At 49.1% G+C, this 20,212-nt stretch overlaps 1 protein-coding gene across 1 annotated transcript in view; it reads left to right on the forward strand.

Moving 5' to 3' along the window:
* Nucleotides 1–19,433, forward strand: part of LOC127001451 (nephrin-like) — an 80,192-nt gene extending 60,759 nt beyond the window's left edge. The window contains exons 9-16 of the mRNA XM_050865978.1: nucleotides 2,198–2,357; nucleotides 4,416–4,617; nucleotides 5,429–5,520; nucleotides 5,672–5,949; nucleotides 9,533–9,666; nucleotides 14,356–14,534; nucleotides 16,711–16,787; nucleotides 17,992–19,433. Of these exons, the coding sequence (XP_050721935.1) occupies nucleotides 2,198–2,357; nucleotides 4,416–4,617; nucleotides 5,429–5,520; nucleotides 5,672–5,949; nucleotides 9,533–9,666; nucleotides 14,356–14,534; nucleotides 16,711–16,787; nucleotides 17,992–18,081 (1,212 nt within the window). The 3' untranslated portion in view covers nucleotides 18,082–19,433. The remainder of the gene's footprint in view (nucleotides 1–2,197; nucleotides 2,358–4,415; nucleotides 4,618–5,428; nucleotides 5,521–5,671; nucleotides 5,950–9,532; nucleotides 9,667–14,355; nucleotides 14,535–16,710; nucleotides 16,788–17,991) is intronic.
* Nucleotides 19,434–20,212: the final 779 nt, after the last annotated feature.

Below are 20,212 nucleotides of genomic sequence, written 5' to 3' on the forward strand. Positions count from 1 at the left end.
CCCGGAACTGATCTCAGGAAAGAAGCATTAGCCAAGGAGCCACGTTGTCACCTGGATGAGTTGTCGCCTCTCGTTCTCCCTGCTCAGGTCGGCCATCCTATGTCTCAGGGGCACCAGACACTCTGGCCCAAAACCACCAACATTTCCAATATGGATTATGAGGCCACAGTGGTGGAGAGTGACATTAGGATGGGTCGGGAGCGACGTGAGTAGTGTAGGAGTAGTAGTAAGACAGGATAAGGTGTTATGTATAGATTTAGTGCTAAGTAGTATTAGTGATATGGTCGAATGCCACAGTCATTAGCGAACAGAGCTGGGACTAATGACCTCCAATTTATGGAGCCCTCCATGATTATGTGTCGGGAAAATAAACATGGGTGGAGGTATCTTTTTGTTTGTAGAAAAAAGTAGTAGTAGTAGTAGTAGTAGTAATAGTAGTAGTAGTAGCAGTAATAGAAGTAGTAGTAGTAGTAGTAGTAGTAATAGTAACAGTAGTAGTAGTAGTAGTAGGAGGAGGAGGAGGAGGGACGTAAGAGTATGATATTTCCCGTCGTCCATATCAAAGTTGTCAGGAGTCGCCGCTGGGGCTTCACCGGGCCTCTGAAGCCATGCCGAGACTGGCAACTATTTGAGAAAAACCTAAATTAGATCGAAGGTCGTGCCCCCTCCACCACCACCACCCCGAGCGGCGCAGCAGAGTGAATAATAATATCACGTTGGCTTGAGGGAAGCCGGAGCTCCAGCACAAGAAGCCTTACATCCGTGACCCGATTCCGTGTTTAGTTCATCGTACCGCATGACTTTCCTGCTTCCACAACAAACGCATCATTTATCATTCTTCAACTTACCTTACTGTTTTCAGTGTATTTTTTCATCCCTTCCACATCATTTGTTGCCGACCCGCCTTCATAGATATTGTTGAATCTTTCTTTTCTGCGGCAAAGGTCTACATATTACGTGGATGTACTACCAAGTCGAGAACACTACCATTTCTCGCCTTTAGTTGATTTGAATATGTGTGTGTGTGTGTGTGTGTGTGTGTGTGTGTGTGTGTGTGTGTGTGTGTGTGTGTGTGTGTGTTTACGCCATGTCCTATTGCGCCGGTAGGCTTCTTCCCGGTGGATCCTGATGGTCGGTCCAAGGCTTCTTCCCGGTGGGGCCTGATGATCGGCCCAGCCCGTTCTGGCGCAGGCGAGTGTTTTTATATTGGCGCCATCTTGCATTGGCTCATGCTGCCTTCCCGGAGCTCATCTTTGATCCTAGAATCTAGAGTCCGGGTTGATAGGTGGTCTTCTGGACAGCATGTGGGTAGTTATGAGCCAATCGGCGGCGGCTGAAAAATCCCAGCTTGGTGGCACCGGGCGGGGATTGAACTCGCGTCCTCCTGAACGCGGGGCCGTCTCGCTATCCGTGTGTGTGTGTGTGTGTGTGTGTGTGTGTGTGTGTGTGTGTGTGTGTGTGTGTGAGTTTGTTGGAATGTGACCTGTGTAGTGTTCGCGAGTGTCCGCTTTAATGTCCCGCGAACAATTCAATTATGCTCAAGAAGTGGGAGATGGATCGATAGTCGGAAAAATGTAACCCCGATTTCTATCAGCGTGATACACAGACAGAGCTGAAAGTAATATGATTTGGTGTAAGCTTAAATCAATTATGAAAACCACCGCTAGGGGGCAGAGAGAGAGAGAGAGAGAGAGAGAGAGAGAGAGAGAGAGAGAGAGAGAGAGAGAGAGACAGACAGACAGACAGACAGACAGACAGACATACAGACAAAAATGGAAAAAGAAAGGTAAGGAAAGGGGAAGGGCGTGCGGAATAACGCTGACAAAAAGTTAGAAAAAAATGGAAAGGGAGGGAGAGAGAGAGAGAGAGAGAGAGAGAGAGAGAGAGAGAGAGAGAGAGAGAGAGAGAGAGAGAGAGAGAGAGAGAGAGAGAGAGAGAGAGAGAGAGAGAGAGAGAGAGAGAGAGAGAGAGAGAGAGAGAGAGAGAGAGAGAGATTGACAGGAAAGGAAAAAAGAAAATAACGAAAGGAGAAGGGCGCGTAGAATAACAAAGTCAAGAAAAAGTTAAAGAAAAAAGAAAAAAAGCTGGAAAAAAATCGAGACATACAGAGAGACAGACAGACATACAGAGAGACAGACAAACACAAACACAGAGACAAGAAGAGAATCACTAACCTTCCTCTAATCTCTCCTCTCAGAACGAGCGAGTGACCAGCCAACGCAAGGAAGGCATCTTGGTGTCGGACAGGAACTTGGTGCTACAAACGGTCCGCCGCTCCTCCGCCGGGGACTACACCTGCACGGCCACCAATACGCAGGGCACCACCACCAGCAACACCCTGCACCTGGACATAATGTGTACGTGAGGGGTATGAGGAGGGGAAAGGCTGAGCAGGAGTAAGTGTGCGAGAGAGAAAAGGAGAGGAAAAAGATGTAGCGTCAGAGGAGAGAACGTGGATTTAAGACGAGCTGGGGAGTAACTAATAAGGGTTTTGTGGTAGTATACGATGGCAGGAGTACTATACTAGGGTGAGAGAGAGAGAGAGAGAGAGAGAGAGAGAGAGAGAGAGAGAGAGAGAGAGAGAGAGAGAGAGAGAGAGAGAAGAGAAGAGAAGAGAAGAGAAGAGAAGAGAAGGGGAGGATAAGAAGATGGAGTGTCAAGGGGAAGAGAGGGGACAGGTAGCGGAGGAGGAGAGCGAAAGAGGACTAAAGTAAAGAAGGAGGCGGAGGAGGAGTTGAATGATTGATTTTTCCAATAAATAAATGTGCGAGGGAGATGGAGGGGGACAGGTTGCTGCTCTAGGCTGAACAAAGGACGAAGAAAAAACTCTCTCCTACCTCCCACCTTTTTTGTCCTCTCCTTTTTTCCTGCGTTTTTTTTTGTTTGTTTGTTTTTTATAATCTCCGCCGCAAAACTCGAGGGAGGATTCTCTCTCCAACGACGATTTGCATTTTGGAAAGTTAATCCCGGCCGGCCGCTACACCCCGCTCTCCGCCGCCGCCCACCACACTCCTGTTTCATCACACCTGTTTCATCACACCTGTTTCACCACACTTTCCAGCCACCAACACCTGCTTCCATTAAACGTAGCCGCCAGACCGCCTGAAAACGTTGCCAAAAGGTTATATTTTTGGAGCGTAACAGCACACCGAATCACTGCCTTTCCTCCTTCTTTTCTTACACTTCCTTCTCTGCCACCACTTTTTTTTCCCTTCTTTTTCGTGAAATCCGCCTCAAATTGTTTCACTTTTACTCCATTTTCTCTCGCTGGGTTTATCCTCTTCCTCCTCCTCCTCCTCCTCCTCCTCCTCCTCCTCCTCTTCCTCCTCCTCGTGCTTATCCTCATCTTTCTCGTTCCTACTCTTGTTACCACTTTATCCTCTCTTTCTGTCCCTCTCCTTCTCCCCGCTCTTACCTTTCCTTCTCATCCTTCCCGCTTTCCCTCCGCCCCTCGCCTCCACCTCCACTCAACAGAATCCTCATTATTGGCTACAATATTGATGTGGGGCCAACTGTAAAGGTCAGAGCTGGTACTGCACGAGAACCGGGGTTATGAAAGCGTAACCACCGCCTCCGCTACCACCGCCGCCACGCCCACCGCCACACCCACCCCCACACCTCCACCACCACTACCACCCCGGACCAGCTCCCTGCCCCCATCCAATACACCCGTGCGCCTTCAATCTCAGAAACACTATACCTCGCACCACCCCCACACCCACCTTCACCACCGCCCTCTGATCACCACCTTTAAGCAACACCACCGCAATCATACATACTAGCATCACGTTGTATCACCACACCCACCGACACCACCCTTGTTATCGCACCCCCGACTACGCCGTCTCCACCACCATCGCCACGTTCAGCCACCACTGCACTACATACTATGAGAATACTATCCGTGCTTCATCATACCGCACCACATGACGCGCAGTAAACCATTCCAAGCCACCATCATCACCATACTGAGCGCCTACATTACATCACTTCACATCACATCAGCACTCACGTAGCCGCCACCACCACCACCATCACACTCTTGCTCGACTGAAGTATATTTTCTCTACACATTAACATCGTGCACCAATGACCAGATATTGCGTTGGCACATCACATCACTCAACCCTAACACCCAGCACAGCACAACCATTACACAAGCTTATCCATTTCATCCCAGTGCGGGGCATTGATAAGAGATGAAATAGAGTATGTTGCCCAATGTTCGAGGCCTCTATTTCCTGACCCGTTGGGCGGAGGTTCGAGCCCCCTCCGCTGCGTCCTTTGTTGGGTGGTGGCATGTGCACGTCTGTAAAAGGATTGCAGTGCCGTCCTGCAACGAGATTCCTTGCTGATGACCTTGGCTTTTAAACCCTCTGGGGAACCGTTTCCATTTCCATTTACTTGTGTTTCAGACCTGCCAGTGTGCGAGGATGGGCCGCAGACGGTGGCGGTGGCGGAGGGGGAGAACACCCGCCTCTCCTGCAGGGTGGACGCGCGGCCCCACGACGACCTCTCCTTCACCTGGTTCTTCAACAACACCCTCGACACTGTGGAAGTGGACCACCACCGCTTCTCGGTCCACCCCGGCCTCAGTGTCCTCGACTACACGCCGAGGTGAGCCTGTGGCGAGCCTGGAGCCTGTTCGGGGAGTTTGGGGAAAGTGAGGATAATCATGCGGTGGCGGGCGGGCAAAGATATGTTGTGTACGGTGCGTTGGTGTGTCACGCAAGGCCGTATATAGTGCTCCAGTAGCAGCCGAGACCGGGGCGCGCCGGGGGCGGCGATCAGTGGCGGGGCTGGCCGTGCGTGTCCTCGTAACGAGCAGCTGCTCCACGGCCTCTTAATTGCTCGTAATTCTCCTCACGTCCACATAATCCCGAGCATTGACAGTCCGGCCCGTGCTGACTCCCCTTCGTTCCCTGCACAAGGTATATTTACCCAGCTCGCTCAGCGTCCTCGCCTGCAGGCAGATCAACGCGGCCCTCGCGCCGCCCCGACCCACACGGGCTGGCGACGCACGTGCCTCACGGTTCGCCAGACTCGGCTAATTAACATGCGGCCTTCATGGAACGATAATGAACCTGATTATTACGCTAATTCAATGCCTGATTTTTTACGCATTGATATCATCCTGCACAAAAGTGCTATTCAGCATTTATTCGTCGAGTAGCAATTAACCTGATCGGGGACTCGGCACCCCTCGAGGATCACACCACTGCCCAGCCTTTGCGTCTCTGCCTCAGTCACTGACAAGCTGTGTTCCAGGATGTGCCATTACTTGTCAGTAATGAATACTCTCTTGGCTGTTTGTGAAGTTTAAAACTTGAATTAGTCCCTTATTAGTCAGCTTCCTTGAGATGTAGCAATGCATATTAATCTAAGACAAGCATCTCCGCCAGCCATTCACCACTCTGTATTGTCACAGGTCTGCGAGGGACTACGGCACGTTGTCCTGCTGGGCCACCAACACCGTGGGCACTCAGGCTGAGCCGTGCAGGTTCACCGTCGTGGAGGCAGGTGAGTCAGGACGTAAGTGTTTCCTTGCTTTATGCTGTAAACACTGAATGGCTGTGAACAGGTCTGGCTGAAGACTGCGCCGCGCGCCACTTTAGGGATTCATCTTGTGTTGATCGACAACTACTACATCGTCTCTTTAATCACTTTTCAGGGCCCCCAGAACGTGTAGCCAATTGCGTCCTCGTGAACCTGACGGTGGGCACCCTGGAGGTGGGCTGCACGCCTGGTAACGACGGCGGGATGCCGCAGCGCTTCGTGGCGCGGGTGTATGCCGCCCCGACGCAAGCGCTGCTGGCTACACTGGAGGAGTCGTCACCAAGGTTCCACGTGAGCGGCCTCACGCCCGGCCAGGACTACCTCATCACCGTCACGGCCATGAACGCCAAGGGGGAAAGTGAACCAGAGGAGATCGACGCTGTCCGCCTCAAGGTGAGTGAACCGCCACAACCGTTGTGACCATGACCTGACCTGCTCGCTTTTTTTACGTTTCTGCCAATGGCGCCGGTAGGCTTTCTTGTTGGGGTTTGATGGTTGGTCCCAGATTTTTATGGTACAGGTAAGTGTTTATAGTGGTGCCATATTGCTTGGCTCATGCTGTCCCCGGAGCTCATCTTTAATCCTCATTATAGAGTGAGAATCTAGAATCCGGGTTGATAGGTGGTCTTCAGGACAGAATCCCAGCTCGTTGTGGTGGCCTGCACGCGAACCCGGGTCCTCCTAGACTCCGCACCCGCACGTTAACCACTCAGCCACCGCCCGCCTCCCCTCAATGCCGTGCAGGGCGGTATGTGGCGCTTGTTTCCCTGTGTCAGGAGAGCTGCTCGTTATAACACTACAGTGTGTAATTCACCATGGTCTGACCACGCGGTATACTCGTGGTCGCTAGCCAGTATGAGGTTTGGACTGAACTGAAACCTTGCCGCGTCCACACGAGGCCTTGTGAGCCGGGCCGAACGGCTGGAACCGAGGGGTAGTAGCTCGCGCCTGGAGTCATTCAGAGCGCTGGGCAGGAGCGCGCTGGCGTTAGGCCTATATAGGAGCTGTAACTGGTTGCTTTTGGTTGCTAGAAGAGGTAAACCGCCGGGAAGCCCATTATCATGAACGCATATGAACACACCGAGTGGACACGGATCAGCACACCCCTTAATTGACCCCCTCCAACAACAGTCCGTGTCTATGGCAGGTTAGGGACAAGGATTACAAGAACAAGCATGAGAAGTGCAAGTTTGAATGCAGTGACCAAATAATTAATGGGTACAATGAGTTATGTTATGGTACTCGATGATATAATGAAGAAGGTGCACACGCTAAAGTGAAGGCGGTGAAAGCAACGCAGACACCGTTAGGAGCAGGGACAGAAGGGCATACACCCAAACTGTGGCCGCAGTGTGGCAGACGACGTGTGTGAGAACACGCGGGACGAGGCCTGAGTGCATGGACGCTGCCACAAAATCGGGGACGGGACACCACTCCCCACTGACACCCGGCACTCATTTACCCATGGGTGGACCCGGGCGCGTGTTTAAAGGAGACTGACCCTCCGTATCCTCTCCTCCCGGGAATCGAACCCGAGACCTCTCGGTTGTGAGGTGAGGGCGTTAACCACTGCGCTACAGAGCTCCTGTGTGTGTGTGTGTGTGTGTGTGTGTGTGTGTGTGTGTGTGTGTGAATTTTAGATATGGAAAAGGTGGTCTAGTGCCATGCCAAGACACACTGGAATCATATTTTATCTGACGCATCTCTGCGGTCAGTATTCACACCCCTCGCTCGATAGTTTTTTTTTTTTGTCCCAAGAATGAATCAAAACTGCTAACAGTAAATGATCATTGAGCGGCAGGTATTATAAAAAAAAGGGTGTATGCATAACGCGGCCCCAGCGAAAGCGACGAACAACAACATGAAAAACACTTGACTGGGGCGGCGGCTCTTTGCTCGGCTCGGCGTGTGTCTAGTTCAAGTTTTAGTGCAGTGTGTCACTCCCGACCTGATATCCTCTTTAAGTGGCGCCGACACTCTCCATAAATCATGGCCCGGCCTGGCCAGGCTACAAAATGCCGGGAGTGTGGCGCCCTCCCTCACGCACAACACTTTTACTCGGACGCTCGTGGCAGTGGGCGGGAGTGGAGGGCCTGGCGTCCGGGAAGCAGAAGGATGGGAAGAGTAGAGGAAAGAAGCGAGGCGACAGAACGAATGATTTGCAACACAAAGTTACCAGTCACGCATACAGGCTTGACCCTTAAGCTAAATCAAATCAAAAAGTTGTATATATATTTCACTGTCTCCAGAACAAGCTTCATATATTGTGTTTGACTGGCGCGCTGCCGAGGTGCACAAACGATTGATCGTCACTGAATGGTGGACTGTGACAGCAGCGACGGCTTTGAAGGGGCGTGGCGCTCCAGCTGTCCGGGATCATCCTTCGCTGAAGAAAAAAAAAAGTGTTGTGTGCCAAGTCCACACTAGTGCCGCCGTCCACCTGACCCTTTTATATCTGGCTCGTTACTTGCTCGTGCTGCCATTGTCCCGCGGCGGAGCGTTACCGGCTCGCAGTCCCTCTCGCCTCGACACGCTCTGAGGCCTGAATGCTCGACGTGACGCCGTCGCTCCAGTCTACAGAAGGACACACTGCCTCCACGGAGCAGTTACCCCAGGCATCCAAGCCCAGGTTTAGTATAAAAGAACAAAGCAGACTGATCCATCTATTTCCGTGTCTGAGTTTGTATCTAACAGACTGGTAAATAATTGATATAGAAAGGCGCAAGGGATGACCATTCAACAGATGATTTGATGAAGTTAAGAAGTTTATGTAACGTTTGCATCGAGACCGAAAAGTAAACACCAAATAAACGAGGGGAAACTTTTGGGAGAGACCCGCGGTGGGATGGTGCAGACTGATGATGATGATGATGATGCAGACTGATGATGATAATAATGATGACAGAGGAGACATAATAATGATGATGATGATGGAGGAGACATGATGATGATGATGATGGAGGAGACATGATAATGATGATGATGAAGGAGACATGATGATGATAATGATGATGATGATGATGATGATGATGATGATGATGATGAAATGTGCCTAAGTAACACTAAACCCAAGCACTTCGCCACGGACACTTGGAGCAACCGCACGTCCTAAGCACAAGCTGGTGACGTAAATCATCAGCGTGACATTTCCATCGCGGGATATATTCAGTGCTCGCCGTCTGCGCCTTGACCGACATGCTGCCTGCTTTTTGCGCGGCTCAGCTTGGGAATGCCTTCAGGTGGCTCGCGAAAGACATTAATTGGCTGAGAGATGGGAGTTATATATAATAAAGAGGAAGTGCCGCTCCCCAAGCCACGAGTCGGAATGGCAGCTGGGCGAAGTAATTTTTTGGTGGTTTAGAGTTTGTGCAAAGTTTTCCTTTTCAACTCAACTTGTATTCATGTGTTTTGTTTGTGCTTCACGCTCCCCATGCTCTGTCTAGACCCTCCCTCTCTTCCCCTTATTTCCTCTCTTAGCGCCCCTCCCATCCCCTCCTTCCTCACGCTTACAGTTTTGATCTCTCCACACCCTTCCCGCGTCCCTCCATACGCCCCCTCACATTCCTCCCATCACCCCCACCCTCCTTCGCACCCTACCTCACGACTCCTACTTCCCTTAAGCCCTTACCCCCTCTTTTCCCTCTTTTATTCCACACTCCCCACTCAACTCCTCTCTCTTCCTTTCACCTCCTTCCTTCCCCTCACTCCACTTTGACCCCCATTAACTCCTACCCCATCACCAGAACACCTCATCCCCTCCCTTCACCCATCCTCCCCTTCACTTTCCCCTTTCCCTCACCCCTCATCAACTCTTACCTCATTTCCATAACTCCCCACCCACTCCTTCCTTCCATCCCCTCCCTCCCCCACCCCGTTCTCTACTCTTACTTTTTACCTGTTGCACCTTACCGGCTGTCCATCACCTTATCCATCACCTTTAAGCTTTGCCCTGTTTCCCCCCACACCCCCGTTGCAGGTGGCGGAGAAGAGGATGGTGGAGGTTACGCCCGCGCCCGTGTCCCCGCTCGTGGGCGTGTTCCTGGGCCTCGTGGGCGGCTTCGTCTTTCTTCTGTTGGCTGGTGTCTTCCTATCCCGCGGCCGGTCTCATAGGTAAGCATCAACGGGTCCTCTTAAATTAAACATCTCTTCCTCTTGGTATCTGCTGCTTTGGATCTGCTTGCGTGAGTAAACTTTTAAGAAGGTGAAGGGAGGTGATGGGGTGTTTTGGTGATGGGCTTGGAGTTAATTGGGGGTTAAAGTGGGAGTGAAGGGAGGGGATGGGGTGTTTTGGTGATGGGCTTGGAGTTAATTGGGGGTTAAAGTGGGAGTGAAGGGAGGGGATGGGGTGTTTTGGTGATGGGCTTGGAGTTAATTGGAGGTTAAAGTGGGAGTGAAGGGAGGGGATGGGGTGTTTTGGTGATGGGGTAGGAGTTAATTGGGGGTTAAAGTGGGAGTGAAGGGAGGGGATGGGGTGTTTTGGTGATAGGGTAGGAGTTAATTGGGAGTGAAGGGAGGTTATGATGTGTTTTGGTGATGGGCTTGGAGTTAATTGGGGGTTAAAGTGGGGGTGAAGGGAGGGATGGGGTGTTTTGGTGATGGGCTTGGAGTTAATTGGGGGTTAAAGTGGGAGTGAAGGGAGGGGATGGGGTGTTTTGGTGATGGGCTTGGAGTTAATTGGGGGTTAAAATGGGAGTGAAGGGAGGTGATGGGGTGTTTTGGTGATGGGGTAGGAGTTAATTGGGGGTTAAAATGGGAGTGAAGGGAGGGGATGGGGTGTTTTGGTGATGGGCTTGGAGTTAATTGGGGGTTAAAATGGGAGTGAAGGGAGGTGATGGGGTGTTTTGGTGATGGGGTAGGAGTTAATTGGGGGTTAAAGTGGGGGTGAAGGGAGGGGATGGGGTGTTTTGGTGATGGGGTAGGAGTTAATTGGGGGTTAAAGTGGGAGTGAAGGGAGGGGATGGGGTGTTTTGGTGATGGGCTTGGAGTTAATTGGGGGTTAAAATGGGGGTGAAGGGAGGGGATGGGGTGTTTTGGTGATGGGCTTGGAGTTAATTGGGGGTTAAAGTGGGGGTGAAGGGAGGGGATGGGGTGTTTTGGTGATGGGCTTGGAGTTAATTGGGGGTTAAAGTGGGGTGAGGGGAAGGAAGGTGAAAGGGGAGGCGTTGTGGTGGGTTGTGATATTTGGTGATCTACTTGTAGGAGTTGTGTGCTTCGAGTTGCTTGTTTTTTGTTTCTTTATTTCATTTTAGTGTGTAGTTTTATATGGACTTTTGATAAATAGGGATTCATGTTTTTGTGATTTTTGTATTCCTGGTGGTCCATTAACTAACTAGCTGCGAACTCTTTCCCCTCATTTACATCTTTAATCTCTGGGTATTTACCTGAGTGCCTGTTCTAATCATGCTGGTGTTTTTTCCTTGCATCCATTTTTTTTTTTTTTGTTTGCCATTTTTCTACACCTAAATTTACCTATCATCAAAATATATGTAGTATAGCTGTTTGCTCTGTTTGTGTTCCTGTCTGTCTATCTATATGTCTGTGTGTCTGTGTCTGTCTGGCTGTCATTGTCTGTCTATCTATATTCATCTACCTCTATTTATCTATCTAGCTATCACACACACACACACACACACACACACACACACACAGACAGACGGCCCGGTAGCTTAGTGGATAGAGCGTCTGCCTCACAACCAGAAGGACCGGGGTTCGATTCCCCGGCCGGGTGAAGATAAGTTGGGTTTATCTTCTTTCACCTGTAGCCCCTGTTCACCTAGCAGTGAGTAGGTACGCGACGTAAGGCGAGGAGTTGTGACCTCGTTGTCGCGGTGTGCTGTGTGTGAGTGGACTCAGTCCTCCCTAAAGATATGTCTCTGAGCTCCGTGCTCCTTCCGTAGGGGAATGGTTGGCTGTCTCGAGAGGGACCCACAGCAGACCAAGAGGTGAATTACACACACACACACACGCGCACACACACACACACACACACACACACACACACACACACACCTACCTTCGCCCTCCCCCACACACACAAACACATACACTTACTCTTTCCAACTTGCGTAACTCGGCCGGGGTCAACTTTGCCCTGCCCCTTGCCGAGTCCATTCTGTCACTGCCCCTGAAGTTAAGTCTTCGGCCGCCCTCGCCTCACCTTGTTGCCCCGCGAGTTATCTCTGCGAAGGTTTAGTTTCCTCTCACTCTCGGCCGGGGTAATGAGCCTCATACAACTCCGTGAGTCGAGGCGTCCAGGCCCCAAACGCAAGTTAGATGCTCAGAGTCGCGTACCATGCAGGAAGGGTCTTAGAGTGAACATGTACTTTCTGCATGAGTCTCCTATAGTCAGCATCCCTCTTGAATATAGATGCAAAGAGGAAAGAGAAGATATCTATCCGCCTTTAACTAAACTCTTTGAGAAAACACTTGAGGAGGAGTAGAATTGGGAAAAGGCTGGAGGCAGATCTCAGGAGATCTCAGGGCTGGAACGAGGGGACAGGGGTAGAAATGAAGAAATTGTCCCAATAATTTAGAGATTTAAAGGGTCAGAGGACGAGACAGCCTATCCAAGCCAAGGAAAGCTGAAAAATAAAAACCTTCCAAAATGACCTGCCGCAGACCCGAAATGAAATAGGCTTGAGGAGGAATTTATAGAGGAAGAAGAAGAACAGGAGTCAGGGTAGGTATATAAGAGCTGTGCTAGTCGGTGGTAAGGAAGAAAAACCGTCTTGCAAGAAAATAAAATATGAAGCTAGCGAGGCCAAGGGCTGAAGCGATCCCAAGGGGCTTCTTCAGACGAAACAGGACGAAAACAGGACCACAATGAAACAAACAAAAACAAACAAGGGCGAGGTTGAGAATGGAAGATATGATGAATGACTAAAATGACTTTTTTTTCTTCAGTCAAACCTTAAAAACCATCGGGACCAAGTTCAGAGATATGAGGGTATGAGGGTGACGAGAACGACAAGTTGAGGGACTAGCAAGTAGGGTCCAGGATGAGATTGGTAGGTTGAAGATTGAAGAAGCCAAAAAACAACGAAGTATTCCTAGTACGAAGAGGTTGTGCAAGGTCTAAAGAAAGCCCTCTTGCTGATATCTTAAAAATGTCTTTTATTGGTCGGTACCCCAATCAATGGAAAGTATCTAATGTGACGCGGACGTCAAAGGAAGGAGACAAGTCACCCTCATACACGCCTGCTTAACTATCCATCAGTAACATTAACATCAGTTGTGGGAAAGATGTTAGAATAGATTTATATCCAGAAAAGTATAAAATATAATATGAAACATTCATGACTTCATGAGGTAGGTCACAAAGGTAAGGGTAGAGTTGTCCCTTACTAACCTGTTGTCCTTCTACATTAAAAGATGAAGAGGCGGATTGATATTATATTATGATTATATTAAAGGTAGATTTCAGTAAAGTGTTCGACAAAGTCCCTCATCACCGGCTACTCAAGGCGTAGATCACGGCGTAGATGGAAAGTTTTGAGCTGGATCAGGGGTAGGAAGTGAGAGGTGCCTCAATCAGAGAAATCAATCTGGGCAATGGTGAGTGGTCCTAGTCCCACGAAGTGGGTCCTCTGGTTTTGGGTTATTTACATTGGGTACTTGGACATTTGACTCAGTAGCGGATGTTAAAAGTCTGTAGAGTAAGTTTAAGAAGATCGGTGTAATCGGTAGGAAAAGTACAGCGATCCTTACCTGTTCTCCAGGATGAGCTGAGCTTGACTTGGGATTTGGTTAGGCGTGGCAGATGGAATTGTCGTTCAATGTGCATTTGAGTGTAGGTTGGAATAGGTAGTAGCACAAACTTCCCTTACACACTTAAATGACACCTCTAGGTGAGAGAGAGGGAGAGAGACTTAGAGCCTAGTGAGTCGGACTAGGGCCCTGGGCCTCAAATCTAAATCAGCAAATCGGGCAAACAGGTCCATCTCAAGATGCAGCAAGGAGAGGCCAGTAGGAGCGTTGAAGTCATCTCACTAGTTTACTTAGCAGTTCGACCTCATCTCGATTCTGGTCCCCTCAGTGTCTATCCCTATTATAGAATGGATATCAAGATGTTATGGAGGATGACGAAGATGATTCTAGGGGTGTGAGGGGGGGAGGAAGAACTTACAGGCTAAAGCAGTTAAATCTAAGTTAAATCTCTAAAGAAGGTGAAAGGGAGACTGATCGAAGTTTATAAATGATGGGAGATAATAAATGGATCAATAAAATTTTTGCGAGCCAAATAGGACGGTTGGAAAGTGAGGTAGGTGAGACGCGGAAATGGTTTTTAAAGACATAGTTAGATTCAACAAAAACATATATTGGGTGGACGAATGAACAGGAGTGGGAGACATGTTGAACAGGCTTGGACCATAGTTAGGTTCAAGAACCATGTAGATAAAGCCAAAGATGATGGAGGATAGGTGGGTGAGGTGTTGGGGCTCTGGTGAGTGTAGGGTGCCTCTTGCAGACTCCCTAATGCCTCTTGTTCTATGTTCTTGACTCGGGTTGGGAAATGGGTCGGTACCGTCGGACGATTCCTCCTCTCACATCAACTATTTCCAAAGTCGGAAACAAATTACGCAGGTTCTCATGAGTGTTTTTCTCACGCTCATGGTACAGAAGCTTTGTCAAACTACAACCAGGGTTACAAAACTACCCCCCATAGAAATGTCCACATCTTCTAGTTTTATCAAATGAGTGCCAGGGCGCCGAAATGTTTTAAGAATATGGCCCCAAAGTATTTTCTAGTGAAGCAGTGCACGTGAATAGTCTCCCATCACCGCCTTGCCTCCTCTCCAGGTGTAGATGCTGGGAGCACCACCACCACCACCAGACAGCGGACGACTCAGCGAGGACCTCCCCGCCCCCGAGCACCATCACCACCACTACCACCACCACGCCCACCACCCACGCCCGCACCGTTTCTCTACAAAGCCAGGAAAGAAGACCCGCGCCAGACGTCTTGAAAACTATTAATGGTAAGTGTACAGGAAGTTATTAGCGTGACTCTCCGTCATAACTACCATCACCACCACCATCACCACCACTAACAATATGATCATCACGGCTATCACCTTAACCACCTGTATCACTCACCATCACCACCACTGGCTACTGATACCCTTAGCTGGGCGTTATCGCGATAAGTTATCGCGATACTTTATCGCTGATAACAAAATCGGATTATCGACCATCCGCTACTTATTTAAATATATATCGGTATCTTCGTTACTTTTGTAACCAAACTAGCGATAATCGCTACTTTTTTTCCGCCTCAGAAAAAAAAAACGTTGTCTCCTCCCTACTGCGCATGCGTGGCCCGGTGTTATATGAAAAAACTTCGGGGTATGAAATATCTTCGGTGATGAGATTTCATACTTGGATCATGAAAATTAAAACACTAGGTTATTTTTTTATGCTACTCAAAAATCAATATATCATAGAGAAATCATTTAACTTTGCCCCAAAAATGATTAATTACTGCCTCAAATTTGATATTCCATATTCGTTTGTGACCATGCCATGGTATTGAAGGCATCCGGTGTTGTGTTATTTGGTGTCCCATCGTCAAAAGCTGGCGCTTTTGTTTACAAACACTGATCTCTCGTGAACTGCGCATGTTCAGACCATTAAGTGTAGACCTGTACAATCTCACATTGCTTTTTTAACCCATTAAGAGTTGCTGGAAAGCTGAATCAAACATACAGTACCACCATCCTCGCTGTTTCTAGAACGAAGTACACTCTGTACATATAAATACAACTCGTACAGAGTGCCGTTCTAGTAACAGCGAGGACGGTGGTAGTGGTACTATATATCTGATTCAGCCTTCCAGCAACTCTTTATTACGGTTTAAAAGCTTTGTGAGACTGTACAGGTCTACGCTTGCTGGTCTGAGCATGCACCGTTCATGAGAGACCAGTGTTTGTAAACAATTTTTGACGGTGGGGACGCCAAATAACACAACACCGAAATTTCTAGTATTACCGTCCATATGTACGTGTCAAAGTGTGGTTTTAAGGTTCTGTAAGTTTCCTAAAATACAGATAATGAAAATTTGAATTCATCAATGTTGTTCTATCTGAAATATCAATATAGTATCGTTTTCGCCTATCGGACTTATCGCTAGCTAGTATCGGAATTGTGGATTTATATCGGGTAGCGGTTATCGGTTATCGCCTATATTTGTGTTCCTAGTTAACGAATATCGGTTATCGCCGTTAAGGTTTTCCATTATCAGTTATCGGTTATCGGGAATAAGGTTTTCTGTTATCGTGCCCAGCTATGCTGATACCACCACCACCACCAGCACCGCCACTGCCATCACCTACACCAACACTAGCACTGCAATGGCTACTAACACCAGTGCTATAACTAAAGCCACTACCAACTTTAATCCTTTATACACGGAATGAAACTCCACTTGCACAATCATTTAACACCACTTGGAGCGCCGCCTTGAGGAGGGTGACGCAGAAGGGCTAAAAACTGTGTGTATAGAGTGCGTACGTAGTTTTGTCCTAACCTACCATACTAGTACTCTGATGAAGGGAAATAAATAACTCTGAAAAATTAAGCTCGGCGATAAGAATGAAGTACTGACAAAATAGTGTGTTTGTCAATCATTATGTTAACTTTCATTTACAGACACACCGAATCGATTATACAGGGTTAATTTTTTCCCTGATTTGAGTACTAAGAGGGATGGTGGTGCGTACGAATCACATAACAGACTTCGTACTCGGCCCCTCCTCAAGGCAGCACCAAGCCTATATAGCAACGATCAGCACCGGTATGCAAGCACCAGCGCCCTCACTTATCAACCACTCGCCACCATAGCCGCCACTCACACCACTGCCGGGGAGCCTCAAGGGTGGTGCTCCGTGGCTCCTCGGCAAATCACTCGCTCTTCGCAAAATGTGCTTGATTCTCAGTGCTAACCATGTCGATGCAAGGGATGTGTTGTAACTCAAGCTTTCTCTCTCTCTCTCTCTCTCTCTCTCTCTCTCTCTCTCTCTCTCTCTCTCTCTCTCTCTCTCTCTCTCTCTCTCTCTCTCTCTCTATCTCTCTCTCTCTCTCTCTCTCTCTCTCTCTCTCTCTCTCTCTCTCTCTCAGCATCAGCTTAAGCTTCCTAACCAAGTTCCTTCCTCGCAGCTCAGCTCTTGGAGAGTGACATATGTCCAGAGGTTATATCAGCGCGTGTCCCGCCGCCCCCCTATACCCGCACCCAGGTAGGTCTCCGCCACGCCGGCGCCGCCCCCTCGCATGTGTCCCTTACCTGTGCCCCGTGTGTCCTCCAGTAAGTCTTTGGCAAGGTTGGGTTTAACGTGACTTAATGGTTTCTGCCATGGTTTTTGCCCCGACACACCCCAACCCTCCTTTCTCCCCCTTCTCCTTTCATCCTTGTCCCTAGTGTCCCTTGTCTCCTGCTCTCAGAAGAATAGTCGTTTATCGGAGAGGTCATGGAGTTCCTATGATGTAGGAGAACGCAGAGAGGCAGGGAAGGGACGGTGGAGGGAGGGAGCGAAACGGGTCTGGGTTGGTCGAAGAGGATAACTCTGCATCATTATTGTCAGGCGGTCACACTGTTCCGCTATGTTACCTAACAAAGACCTTCCTCAAAAGCCGCTCTTGACCCCCTCTCCTCCCCCTCCAACCTCGCCTCCTTCTTTCCTTCTCTTCCGCCTTCTTCCCTTCCATCTTCTTTCGCCTTTATAGATTTTCTGTTCTGAATATCTTCCCTCTCGACTCGACCTCCTAACCTTTTCTCACCCTCTTTCTTTTCCACCTTTCTGGCATCCTATCTCCATCATCCATCGTCCTTTGCGTTCCACAGCCATCCACTCCATCGTCTATCTTCCTTCCTCCCTGACTTCCCTCCCTCGCCTTCCCTTCAGCCACAGACGGTTTGAATATTTGCGGGTTAGTCACGTGCACACCCAGCAGCCTCGGGTCGGACCACATACAGGATCATTAACGATGCTTTTTTTTCTTTACATTTATCTCTATTGGGTGCTCCTCGGAATAACATCAAAGGAGCTGTACAGGGGAGAGCTGGTAGACACGACTTTCATCGAGCATTCAAAGGCACCGTGTTTGACCCAGACCCAATACTAGTTGTTGTTTTTTTGTTTGTGTTCACAACTTTTAAAGCCACCGAGATGGACTTCTGAAAGCAAAGAGCTGCACCGACTGCCGACTTGGCAATGGTAAAATGTGTGTGTGTGTGTGTGTGTGTGTGTGTGTGTGTGTGTGTGTGTGTGTGTGTGTGTGTGTGTGTGTGTGTGTGTGTGTGTGTGTGTGTGTGTGTGTGTGTGTGTGTGTGTGTGTGTGTGTGTGTGTGTGTGTGTGTGTGTGTGTGTGTGTGTGTGTGTGTGTGACTGAAGTTTGTTAGCTTGCGTGAGTCGTAAGTCCCTCCACTCTTGCCTCTAACAGACGGCGGTTGTGCGAGAGTCCCCAGCCACGACCACAGCGGGGAGGCCGCCCAGCCCGATACTGCTGCCCCACCACGAGAGCTTCGTCTAGAGTCTTCCGGGCCTTCTGTGTGACGCCTGGCGCCTGGAAGAGACAGGGCAAGAGGAGGAGAGTTTGTAAATATAGATCAGAAAAAGACGTCGTGCACCAGCGCCCAGAAAGGAGCCACAGATTCGCCAACACCATCTGGTATGTCTCGCGGAGCAGTATGATTCCTGCCCACCGTGTCCTCGCCTCCGGACTAGCACGTCCCTCAAGAAGGTGAGACCAACGACCAAGCACGGCAGTTGAAGACATTCTCCCCTGCCGCCGCCGCCGCCCCTTCCATCTTCATTTGAGAGTGAAGACTCGGCCTTTCCGATAACAAGCAGAGTTATGTATTGTATTCATATTAATGGATCTTACTTATGTATTATATAACACAAAGGTTCCAAGGCCTTAATGTGGCCGTTGGTGGGGTACAGGTGTGTATGGAGGAGCAGGTGTTAGCGGGAGAGATGGCGTGCGTGGCGGGTGTGGTGCGCCCCGCCGCCCCCTGCTAGGCTGGGTCTGTGTGGTGCCGTTATTAGATGGTCTGATTCACGTCACTTTTATCATATGTTCACGTCAACGCCAAGTATGTGTCAGGGAAACCACAGGAACGGGAAACACGACTTTGGGAGTGAGGGCGACGCACCCACTCCCCGATTCCTAGCTGAGCGACACAGTTCAGAATTACATAATACTTCCTCGACACCTGAGCGACTCCCACACCGGAGGGACACGCGTGCCGTGCATCCCCCACACAAGGTTAATGTATACTCCAGCGACGTCACCATTTGTGGTGAGGCGCCCTGACCTTTTTTTGTGTATCTCAATGGTAAGCACTTCGGTCTGTACCCGTAGCAGTGCCGCCGCCGCGCACACAGCGGCGCGGCGTCGCAGCCACTCGCCCCGCGGCTGGGGTCCCGCGGGCCCCGGGAAGCCTTGCGCTTGGACCCGAGAGAGAAACGTGACATCGATTTTTCGCATTCCGTTGTCTCTTTTTTCCGGTGTGAATAGAAGCTGTGCACTTCACGAAACAAGTTCATGTGGTGTATTTTTTTACCTTAATGTTTATTTGTAATATTCTCCACAACAATAATCTCCACCATAATATTTGTGTGATGTATGTTTTCTCGACCGTCCCCATAACCGTGGACTTGTTTTCCCTTATTTATGTTCCTTCACTCTCCGTGTCTCGGCCACCCTCGAGGCGCGGCGCCGCCCGTAAGGCCGCCGCCCGCCAGCCGCCGCCGCTACGTGTAGGTCTGGATGTTTGTATGTCATTTTTGTAAATTCTTATGTGATTATGGCCGAAATAGCAGTTACATGTATATTTTATATAATAAAAGCAAATTTATTACACCAAAATGCGTATTCAGCACAGTTCATTGTGACGAAAGGCATGACGGCGATAAAAGTGTACGCTGGACTGGAGGGCTCCCTCCTGAAGGGGCTGTGCCCGCCCCCTCGTGACACCTCGGATGTGGCAAGGCATTAAGAAGTATGGCGGAGGAGGAATAGCTGGACCTTGCCATACTTTGACTATACAGGAAATATTCACCCCAACGCTAAAGCAGTGCTCTGCTCTTCAAATTTGACAGATTGCAGTTAAATTAAGAAAAATTTTCGTAATTTCTTTTTCAGTATTACAAGGTAGACCTACACGAAGGTATATGCTGCGAAGTGAACGACGCTGCACATCCTCAGCGTCCGTCAGGATGATAGGTTTCACTTGTTCACTTCCTGCTGAAAAATTCTGCGAGGCTTCCATGAACAAGCTCACTGGAAGATCAAGTAAGTGCGGTAGTATTAGTATGCATGCAGATATACGCATATATAAGTAATACACACCTGGCAGTACCTGTCTGTATTACTCAGGACAAAAGCTTCTCACATTTCGGATGCACATTTACATTTTTTTTATTTCATAATTTTATCATGTGTTGCGATTGTAAACTTAAATTGAATACATTTGGGGATCAAATACATCATCGTCATTTGCATGTTTTGCGCCTAAATTTAACTTAATTCAGCCAGTCTGTCCTTTCTTAGATGTGTCATAAGCCGGGTGATCGAGAGGGAAACTTATAAAATTCATTACTACAGGATCAGAAATCAGAAATGAATTTACTGACATCGTGGATGTTAGCGATGCATG

This window comes from Eriocheir sinensis, chromosome 21 (genome assembly GCF_024679095.1).
Source record: "Eriocheir sinensis breed Jianghai 21 chromosome 21, ASM2467909v1, whole genome shotgun sequence".
Taxonomy (NCBI): domain Eukaryota; kingdom Metazoa; phylum Arthropoda; class Malacostraca; order Decapoda; family Varunidae; genus Eriocheir; species Eriocheir sinensis.